This window comes from Medicago sativa, chromosome 5 (genome assembly GCF_051527215.1).
Source record: "Medicago sativa cultivar Bolivia chromosome 5, Bolivia_mono, whole genome shotgun sequence".
NCBI lineage: Eukaryota > Viridiplantae > Streptophyta > Magnoliopsida > Fabales > Fabaceae > Medicago > Medicago sativa.
The window spans coordinates 7253687-7265669 of NC_140753.1; the positions used below are offsets into that span (position 1 = coordinate 7253687).

An 11983-nucleotide genomic window follows, 5' to 3' on the forward strand; every position below is an offset into this window, starting at 1 on the left:
CTCTTTAATATACATTATGCTTTCTGCTATACTCTCTAATCTAGACCCGTAATTTATTACTATAAATTTTGTGATAAATACTATTAGTGTGTCTTGTCGCAATTAAATATTTGGATCACAATTATGTTAAACTATGTATTTTTGTATATAGTAAATAATGCATTATTGCATTTTTTATGCTAAAATTATAATGATGAATTAAAATTTGTAAGCCTCCTTGTTGTTTATCTGTTAACTATTATCAAAACAACTTATTAAAAATGGAGGCAATTTTTGAAATATGTATCATCCTTACATCTGAATTCTTATATAAATCATATTGATTTATAATTAGAGTCTCACATATGCTTATTTATAATTGCTTATTCTCTATTGATGAATATTTTTGAGATGACTATATTATAAGATATTCTCGTTAAGTCATCAAAATTCAGTGGCTCTAAGTATAAGGATGAATGTCACACTCTGCGAGATAAGTTGTTATTTAATTATTCTATCCTCTTGTGACTTATTGCTTATTATTGCACATATGAAGAAATTTAGTTCTTCTTCTCTTTTGTTGTGCAATTATGATATCCTATATAGAAGTGAAATTCTTTTTTTAGAATATTCTAAACAGAACTCTGTTGTTATATACTATTTTCTTACTATAATGCTTCATTTTGTATTTGTGTTTTTTCTAATTTATAGTGGGAGTATTGAAAAATTTTATTCTAAGAGTTCTTTTCTGGATAAATTAGAAAACTATTCGACACACTTCTATTCCAAATAACAACTTTTGTTATTATACTACTTCATATAAAAGAAATTCTAAAATCATATTTATGATGTGCTAATTTAAAATATTGTTAAGCACATTTTTCTATCATTTGAATATGACCGAAGTTGAGTAAATTTAAGTATAATTGTTTATGCATGATATTATTGTATCATATTCTCTTAAGCATAAACATTATTTATTTGTATAATTGTAATCTCACCTATCGTGCGTACAATTATGCAAATTTTGTTAAATAGATTAACATTATATTGGTAACAGTCATACCCTATCGGTGTGTTGTTATTAATATAATTGTTATTATTCAATGTACCTGAAATGTTTATACTTATGTCAATTATAATTAGAATACTCTATCAATGTTTAAATTTTGTAAGACATAAGAATGGTACATTGTGATGATATAGTTCTTACTTATTATCGTTAAGATCCTTGAATGAGATTAATATAAGTAAGTTACTTTGTTAAAAGACATGTAGAAAATTGTATAAATTTTGCAATCCAATATTATTACATTTTGAATTAAATTTCTACCTAAATGTGATTTATATACATATATATATATATACATATATATATATATATATATATATATAAATATATCGGATTGCTACTATCCCTTTGTTATGTGAGTGACGGACATACCCTATCGGTGTGACATTACTTAACATATCATTTTGTGATAGAGAAATAGTTGAATATTTTATTTAAAATATCTTTCAAACCTTTTTAATTCAACTATCATTGTCTATTCTCTATCAAGTGGGAGAATCATTGCTATGTATTGTGTAACGTGATGGACATACCCTATCGGTATGACATTACTTAACATAATCATCCTTTTGTGGGTAAGATAGTTTAACTATCATTCTTCAACAAGTGAGAAAAATTCTACATGTCAACTAACTATATCTCATAAACAAATATATTTATTTGTTTTCATATTTTAGATATGAAATAGAGACTTATATTGAGGATATTAATTATGATATTGCTATTCTTTAATACTTATGAAAGCTTGTGACTATTTTCTCTTATATCCTCAATAATAATAAAATATAAGTCTTGTGTATTTCCGCTGCTTGTAACCTAATGTTTTTTCTCAAATTTGTGTAAGTATAATTATAACATTTGAGTTTTGAGTGAGTTATTAAAATTGTGAATAGAGTCTCATATCCTATTTTATAATAATAGAGACTTATCTCACTCATATGATGATAAACCTTTTATATAATCATCATATTTTGTCGTATAGAGGTTACTATATTTATAAAATTCTTTGGAATTTTAATTGTGAAAAAGGAGATTTTGTGTTATAAATTTCTTAAATTGAAAATTTACAATCTCCTTAATTCTAAATGCAGAATATGTGGTTAACTACGAAACCCAATTCTTGATAATATCTGCCATTGATAAAATATGTATTTATGGGGTTTCATATTATCTTTGAGTTACCACTTGTGTTAATAATTCTGCTATGCTCATGTGCAAAATATGTGGTTGAGTTCATGAAACTCTATTGGCTAAAATTATATAACCACTTATGTTGATAATCTTGCACTGGTAATTAAGTATCCCACTTTTGAATATTACATTATTATAATATTTTTTTTGTATCAGTGATCACTAATGAGAATCCCACTTATTCTTGTTATATATATATATATATATATATATATATATATATATATATATATATATATATATATATATATATATATATATATATATATGTGGGATCAGTGGGAGTGTGTACACAACATTATATATTATGAGCTCAAATGAGAAATCTCACTCTTGTTTATATATATGTGAGATCAAGAGAAATGTGTACACAATATTATTCTCGTTATCGCCATATACTCTTGTGCACACTATAAAATATGGCATAGCTTAAGAGACTTTAAACTTTAGTCTCATTCTATTATATTGAGATATATGTTAAAATTCTATCGATCTCAATGAGCATCATAATTGGATGCTTAAGTCAATTTTGTTGGAATATGCACAATAACTTCTTGGCATGCAAATATACATTGTGCTTCTGTTTTACCAACATTCCACATTTTTTGAGGTCATAAATAGTAAGTACAATGTATAATATCAATACTCCTATCGAGTATGATATTGTGTTCTTGTGGTACTTATAATTTGAGATAATCATAAATGTTCTTTTGTTATTGACATTCTAGTGGCCACATTAATCCACATCTTTTTCTTTAAACTACGTGTCTATGTTAATCCAATTTGGGGATTATTGAATTTCCTATTTTGCTTTTATGGATTTTCATAGTCACATTTTTTTAAAACTTGGATTAATTGAATGTCATAGAACATTTATCGACTTTGACTAAATGTAATTACTCTCTCTTTATAGGCTATCCCTATAAGTAATTACTATTCTTATACCTATGTGGATATATGACTTTTATGGAATTGAAAACTCATTGGCAGAACCACTAACCACAGACTTATATATATGAGTATTGTAACTCATAATGATTTGATCAAGTCTATGTTATTTTGGGTTAGTGGGAGTTTGTTATAGCATTTTTTAAAATGCTTGGGCTATTCTTTAGTGACATATTCCTTTTAATTCAAACGTGTCACTATAGATTCATCATTTGTTAGAAAAGTGAGTCTTTGATCTGTATGATTTGTTTTCCCTATCGGATTCAATTTCTGCAGCATTAAAGCTTACTTCTCTTTTGAATGATTAGTGCTTTGACCATACATGTAATTTTAAATTTTAAATTCTTTATGACAAGTGAATTTTTTTTATTCTTTCAGTAATTGAGTATTGTCATCCAAGTGGGAGATTGTTGGATTAATTATTTAATTAATCAATTATGGATTGACAATAATCAATTATTATAAGTTGATATCATAATATAAATTATGGTCTATTGTGTTAAGCACTAATTATATGATGAATTTGAGTGATTGGGCTTTTGTTACTAAATGGACCGTGATGGGTTGGACCATTTAGATAAGCCCAATGAGAGGTCCCTGCCCTCAGCCGTTTAGCTATTTAAACGTCATCCCATTAGACGGTTAATTATTCTGAATGTCATGGTGAAACCTAGAGCTAGACGGAATGAGGGTAGTTATCCCTCTCATAGTTGTCGGCGTTGTCTACGTTTATCCTCCATCAACCTAATTCAAAGGTACACAATTTCTTGTTCCTTCTTTGTAACTGATGATATGCTATAATTTGTATCTAGTGATCTATGGCTAAACACTAAAATTTCATCATATAATTCCAGTGCTCATAGAATTCAGGTCAAACACAACATAATCTCTGATATTCCTCTCCCAGTCATTAGATATACCAATGACATCTGGATTTTGTCGTGCCATTTCTCCTTATTTTGAGTTGAACCATTATGAAGTGGAGTCTTCCACTTCTTCTTCTATTAAGTATGCAACATGTGTTTCTTCAAGCATGTGGTAGTGCTCCATTTGATACCTTCTTAGGATTGAAAATGTTATTTCAATCTCATGTTAAGTCTGAGTTCTGGTGTGAGCAATCTATGCATACATCTGATAAACTCGATTTGCGGTATCAAAGTATTTTTAATTATCGATCCACAAAGACTTGATAACTTAAACCTGTCAACTATCTTTAACAATTTTGAGTTGGGGATTCATTAAAAAGTGATCTGTTTAAGTTAAAAATAAAATGTAGTGAAAATTTTCAGTTGAGAATGTTGTGATGGGATTAAGTTTAACTCGGTAATCTTCTAATCTTGTTCCTTGATGAGTTATATACTCCTCCTATTTCAAATCATATTTTCACCTATCGCCCTTCATAAATCTCAATGTCTCGCTCAATTAGCTGATAGAATGGCTTTGCCTATTTCCCTTACAACTGAAATTTATGTCTACCATCCCTAAGTCAAAAGATCAATTTCGGATAGCACAGAAAAGCATTGCGTGCAAAAATGGAGACATCGATGTAACAAAATAGGTTTATATCTAATCTTCGAAACCAAGTATTTACATTAGATTCTTAACTCACTACGATTAATCCCAACACAATGAGAAATTAGTTACACATTGTCTTTGTAACTTACAAAAAATAGAAGAGGAAGAAAATATGTAGCTTTTAGTGACTTGGTCTACAAGCCTCAATGTTCCACCTAATTTACAAACTATTTTTACTCTTATAAATATTTTTCTCAACCTTTTAACCACCAAGAATGCCCAAAAGAATGAAGATGCAGCCAACTATTTATAGGTTTTCCAAAAGTGAAAATTCCTTGGGAGAGTGGATTATTTGTTGCAACGAATGCAGGTTTCTTGTCCAGTGGGTCGCTGGCAGTTCTGCCACGTGGGTCTAAAACAGCCTCCCCTCGCCAGCTGAATGAAGTCTTTGATGGAGGCGAAATTTCCCTATTTTGGCTTGAGTTCTCTGCCTTGAATGCCAAGCCAGTGCTTTTCTCACCAGTCGAGTAGCATATAATTAACCTCATTTTAGCTATTTTCTTGGGCTGTTCATTCCTTTGCTTTAAACCACTACAAAATATGTTTGAAACAAGGTAAAATTACAAGAAATCCAATATTAACATAGCTTTATAATATTTACATTAATTAAGGATTTTTCGTAAGATTTCTTGCAAAGTAAGTTAACAAGTTCCTAGAAATATATAAGTAAATAAACGTCAATTTGCCACTTATCAACAGATTCAGGCGATGCAACATGTTGTGTCACCAACACAGAAAACATATGAAAGACTCAAATTAATTAAACTGAAAGATTTAATGATTGGTTCCCTAATGACTTGCGTAGTAACAATGGTGTGGTGTGGTGTGATGACATCTCATATTCGAATTTAACCTAATGTGTTTTTCAATAACATAAGATAATAAAATGGATTTAGGATTCTCTCATGTCTAAGCACTCATTAACTCCATTCATTAAGGTTTAAGCTTGTTATATCTCTTCATGGTCCTAATCCTTATACCTGAGTGATTAGGTTGGTTGAATATGTCCACTAAACTAAGTTACCAAATTAGTTATTGAGATTTGAGATCCATTTATCAAGCATTTTCATAACTTTAAATATACTCCTAGGTTGATCATGCTTGAAATAAAAAGTGCAAGAACCAAAGATGCACAAACACCACAAATATTCACATGAATAATACTAGGGTTGTGCTAAGTTTGCAATGAGTTCAACAATATCTTAATTTTTAAGAAGTTAAATTTATCATTTTTCACAATTTTGCAAAACAATATATTTATTTTTGTCATTTTAACAAATGTCATAAGGGAACTTTTTAGCATGTTCCATAATACTAAGGATCATATCAACTTATGTCCTTAAGGCAGACGAGGGCACAAGTTAGTGGGTTAAAAAATGAATTAAAAGACAAATTTTGCATTCAACATATTAAATCATACAAACGTAGAACTTTGTTCTACCATCATTATTGCAAAGAGTAGTTAGGATTTATGACGAAAAAACATTCATTCAAATTGGCATAGAGCATCAGATACAAACACAACCAAATCAAATGAACACCGCATCAAAATGAAAAATCAAACGAGCACCACACCAAGATAAAAATCAAACAGAGTCGCATTAAAACGACGAAATCACGAAGAAGAAAAAAAACCGAAAGATAAATTTGATCAATATGAAAACTACTTATTTAGCTTAGAAGATAGGGAAAAGATGCACTTAGAAGATTTTAGGTTCAAAAATGACATAAAACCACTCGGTGAATGAAGAAGATAAAACATATTAACTCTTTTTCATCAAGGTCTATTTTTATCAAAATGCACATTTTTCTTTAGACTAAAAAAAAATCATTTTTTTGCTTTTTGAGCTTCTTTTTAGGACCACTAGTTCTCTTTGTTAATATTTTTTTTATCTTCCCTAACTACATAATCTCAACCTCCCATCCCACTCATTTATTATAATTTAATTTTCACAAAATCTTTTATAAAATCTTTTCATTTTGAAATTCTGTAGATTTATCGTCACCTCAAAAAATTTCTTCATTCAAACACATTTTTCAAATTAATCAAGACGTACTCTGATTTTTTTGACATTAAAATTTATATGTTATATGGAGTGTCTTTAAAAAAATTTCTTTAATTTTTTGTGTAAATGTGTAAATTTTAGAACAATGATAGTAAGAGGGAAAGTAAAAAACGAATAGGATGAGACAGACTACGTTTGTATTTCGATATCAAAATAATACAACTAATTTAGCCATGAATAAAAAATGATATGGGAGTTGGAGTTTAACATGGGCATTGAAGTCGCCGGGCCTCATATGATCATGATAGCGACGGTGATGAAAGTGATGATATATATGAGGAGGCAGATATAATGAGTAATGTGTGAAATTAATTCAATGTCTTATTGTATTGTCTTCAATGAAATCCATTTACTTACTCTGTAACATTTATAAATGATTGTTGTTTTCTTCAGATAATTAAATAACAGATGTATTTGAATTTCCTTAAAAAAATAGATATATTTGAATTGTAATATAGTTCAGATGCATATATTATTTAATGAATTTGAAAATGCAAAAGTTACTTATAAATGTGGTCGGATGGAGTATATAATATGGATGAGTTAAGGGTATGATACCATTTTAATCTCTAAAAGTATAACTCATTGTCACATTAATGGAAAATATTAATACTTATTTTCTTGTAAACCTTAGATGTATTGAAATTATAAATGTATCAACAAGTGTCTTTTGTTAATTATTTTGATCCACGTATCATTTTTTAAATAAGAATGAGGGAAACTTTTACTATAATTAGTGATCAAAGTTTTTATTCTAAACAACATCAAAGCGCTTCAAGCAAAGTGACTAAATGTAAAAAAAAAACGTGATCTGACAATTTATAAGCGTTTATATCATTTGCGTTTGCTATTTTTTGCTTCCTACCTTATAAGTTGTTGATCTCCTACAAAGAGTTCAAACAATCATATATATCAATATTGTGTCTCTTCAATCTATAAATGTTGTTTTTAGGTGGATTGATTTTGTCATTAAAAAAATTAACAACCTAACTTGTTATCCTTTTCTCTTTAATTCCTATGTAATTTCGTAACTATTAAACTCAAGTAACAACTATATCATCTAGTCTTCTAATATAATTTCGTTGTTTAGTTCAATTTATTAGACTAGATGACTAACAAATGAGACACTAAATATTTGTTTTTACAAGTTCGATAATGACATTATACATGCATCAATATCATTGTTTATCCATTGAATTATTATTACTAGTACTAGTATTATTAATTTTGCTACATGTACTACTAGTATTATTAATTTTGCTACATGTACTAACATGCAGTAAGATGTTAGGAACGTCTCTGGCTACGTATTGAATGCTCTAGTGTCCATTCAAAGTTTCCAAATCCAATCATGATAGCGTGGGGAACACGTATACGATGTGTAGGGTTGAAATAAAAGAGATCACCACCGTTGAAATTGGGTATATAAGAGAACCTGAGATGACGTGTGAACCGGAATTTGTGGGGTTTAGGGGTCCAGGTTTTTTTGCTAATCAACCAAAAGTAGGGTGGGTCAGTGAAATCCCATGTTAAGATTTTGAGATAGACTCATTCCCATTGGGTCATCACGTGGAGTTGTGTCCCACAAGTTCCCTTAAAGGCAAAGCATCTCATGACATGGTACCACATACACATAAAATCAAGGTAGGGTTATTTGAACATCAATTTATATAACAATCAAATCAACAACCACATTTTCACAAAGAAAAGTGTATATTGGCACAGAAACCAAAGTAATAAAGAAAAAGTAAAATTATAACATGAATATGAGAAAAAAAGTTGTTAAAAAATAATTGTATAAATATCATTTCTCTAAAATCATCTATCTTTTTTTTTTCAAAGAGTGATTCACCATCCGTTCCTTTCTTTCTAGACAGCACCTTCCCTTTCTCTTTCTCTCTCACTCATTCAATCTCTCCTTGAGTAACTGATTTGCAGACAAAAACACGTGACCTAACTTCCCTATCCACTATCCACACCTTGGACCTTTCCCTAACTTAATAATTATCTCAACCTCCCATCCCACTCATATATTATTATAATCATCAACATTTTATTATTCAATAATATTATAACAAAGATTAGGACAAGAAGAAAAAAAAAATAGTGGAACATGGTAAACTAAATGTTTTTGCTTAAAAATATTGGAATATGGTAAACTAAATGTTTGCTTAAAAATAGTGTAAGATGGGACCTTTCAAAAAACAAAAAAAAAAAAAAAAATAGTGTAAGATGGGAGTATAGATATCATATAATCTTAACATGTGTAAAAACTATTGTAAAATCAAATATTTAATCATTCATTTAAAGCATGAAACTTATTAATGTCAACGAATATATCATTAGTTATTAATATATTTTTTTGTCAAAAAAAAAGTTATTAATATATTTTAGACTAGACAATTTGGTAGAAAGAATTCTAAATATCCCAACACGTGAGAAGAAACTAGTTAATTTCAAAATTGTGTCAGTATAAGTATTTTTAATGGAACTATACCTAATAATTATTTATACATCACTATTATTACATGCACTATTACACGCGTCTGGATCAACTACGTATACGTGTGTGCATATATCAATAATATATGAAATGATTTTTTCTTAACAAATTTATTTGACTAATTGATTCCGTAAATAAATTTGTTCCCATAGGTAATAGATTTCATAAAAAAAAAAACAAAATAAAAAAAAAAACCTGTCCCCATGGTTATATTGCAAGAATTACTCATAGTTCATACTTGTTTGCTTATTTGCTGCGCAAAACAAAACTACTAATTGAAACACAAGAAATAGTTATATCATTTTCGATCAAAGGGTCGCGATAAAATATTCTTCAAAGCATTAATACATGAAAAATGAAGAAAACAAACTTCAACAATGAAAAATTACACCTCTCAAGTCTCAAAAAAAAAAATGAAAAAATACTAGTAATGTCTTTAGATTCTTAGAACGAGGTATTCTATAATGATTTATAAACATATAAATACAATAGGAAGAAAAACCAAAATTAAAAGTAACTATAATTAGCAGTTACTATAATCCTCTACAGTATTAGCTAAACTAAATACAACGTACGTTTCCCTAGCTTAGCAAAACGTATATATATCCCTCAACCAAAAAAATACAATGGTTGTGGGAAATACTATACTCGACATATTTGTTCTTTTTTTGTTTAACATGCTGCGGAAGGATTGTTGAAAGGATTGTAGAAATGAGTATTTGGAGCCATGGTGAAGGCAGTGATTTTATTAGAACCACCACCACCGTCGGCGACGCGGCCGAGTCTTTCGCAAGAAGGGCAGATGGAGAGGGTAGCTGCAGGCATAGGCATGTACAAAGGTTGTGCTACTTTCAATGATTTCAACTCTTGCAACTCCTTTTTGAGCCTCCTATTTTCGTCTGTTAATGTTTCACAACATTTCTTCAAGAACTCGCAATCCACCTCTGTTTGTTTCAGCTTTGTTCTGTAAAATTCAAACCAAAATTTATTTATTATAAGTTACACCAAACATGCACCAACATTTATTAGCTTAGTCTGTCAAATCCATACTTAACAACCACAAATCCAAAAGCAAAGGAAGGCTTTTTAAATTATATTCCCTCCTTACTTTAATATACGACTTTTTTTGAGAGGATTTAATAAAAAAAATTATTTAACTAATAAAAAATAGTTAATTTGGTTAATAATAATAAATTTGTGAATAATCTGTATCGATTTTTAAAATTGCTCTTATAATTATTGGCAACATAGTTGTATATATTATTATCCTAATTTTTTCTCTCTCTTTCATATTAACCCTTATAAGATAAGAAAATAAATTATATTTCCTATATGTAAAATAAATAGAGGTGATTTAGTAAAAAAATAATTAATATAATAAATAATGCAAAATGAGTTTTGTAAAAAAAAAAAGGACAAATTAATAGATGTTAAAAAAAATTACTATTAATTTTTTTATCAAAAATATTATCCTTAAATATAAGATTTTTTAAGAAGATTTATACATACAATATACCACATGATATTCATAAAATATCTAGAAATAGCAACAAAAAAAATGCAGAAACTCTGTCTAGCTACTAAATTTTTGGTAGATAATTACATAATTTTTTTGTATCAATTTATTTAAATATATCTCAATATTAATTTTCATGACTCTATAATGGTGATGTACGGTATATAATGAAAAAGTTTATGTCCGTACCTGGCTCTCCGATTCTGGAACCATACTTCAACTTGTCGCGGCCTTAGATTCAACTGTCTCGCTAAAGCTTGTTTTTGTTTCTGAAAATCAAATCCAACAGAATATTAATATAATATTATTATTAATCATTACTCTAATTATTTAATTAGTTAATTTAATTAATTATAATTTAGAAGAGATGAGAAAAATAATTACAGGATTGAGAGTGCTATGTAGTTTGAAGCTTTCTTCAAGCAATAGTGATTGTTCTTTGGTAAGCCTTAGTTTCTTTCTAGCATTTGTAGCATCTTCATCTTCATCACTAACTCTTGAAGAAACCCTCTCTTCTTCTACTTCTTCTTCTTCATCTCTCTCCCTCTTCACTTGCAGCACTCTCCCACTTGAGAAAGATGAATTAACAACACTATGAGGTGATGAAGTTTGTCTACAAAGTTCCTCACCATAACCTTTGGGAGCTTGTTTGTGATTTGTACGGTTATAACTCTCACCAGAGAGTCCTAACGTTAAGGATGGCTCGTTGGAGGTGGAATAGGGATTCATGGTGGTGGTGGTGGTAGTTATTTCCTTTGGAGTAGTAGAAGTATTCAAAGATAAACCTAGAACAAGGTGAAGAGAATCTTGATCATTATTAAGACCCATATTTTGATACTTGAGAGAAGAATGAAGGAGGTGGAGATGAATGGAAAATTAGATAATATGGTAAGGTTTTATAAAGGGTTAGAAGAGAAAGGGAGGTGGAGAATGAATACAAGACTTTTTGTGGGGGCGTTGGGTGGGTGGGTGAGTGGGTGGGTGGCTATGATTATTATTAATCATAATCAAACGGAGGAATTAATAAGTAGGGAACGAATCTTGGTATATCGGAAAGAAATAGTGAAAAAAAAAAAAGTCTTTTCTATATTCTTATACAAAGGTTGACCATTTGAACACCCCATACATATACT

The 11983-nt window shown here is 29.1% G+C and overlaps 1 protein-coding gene across 1 annotated transcript; it reads right to left on the reverse strand.

The window, feature by feature from the left end:
* Positions 1-9775: 9775 nt before the first annotated feature.
* On the reverse strand, positions 9776-11720 carry LOC146919609 (homeobox-leucine zipper protein HAT22-like). Its single transcript, XM_085713030.1, has 3 exons — positions 11235-11720; positions 11040-11119; positions 9776-10298 (listed from the first exon to the last, which is right to left on the reverse strand). The coding sequence occupies exons 1-3, from the start codon at positions 11676-11678 to the stop codon at positions 10007-10009; spliced, it is 816 nt and encodes a 271-aa protein (XP_085569156.1). The 5' UTR covers positions 11679-11720; the 3' UTR covers positions 9776-10006.
* Positions 11721-11983: the final 263 nt, after the last annotated feature.

Coding starts and splice junctions, on each gene's coding strand:
- LOC146919609 (XM_085713030.1), bottom strand. CDS start 11,678: ATGGGTCTTAATAATGATCAAGATTCTCTTCACCTTGTTCTAGGTTTA. Junction 11,120..11,234: donor TACATAGCACTCTCAATCCT/GTAATTATTTTT, acceptor TTTGATTTTCAG/AAACAAAAACAAGCTTTAGC. Junction 10,299..11,039: donor TTCCAGAATCGGAGAGCCAG/GTACGGACATAA, acceptor TGAATTTTACAG/AACAAAGCTGAAACAAACAG.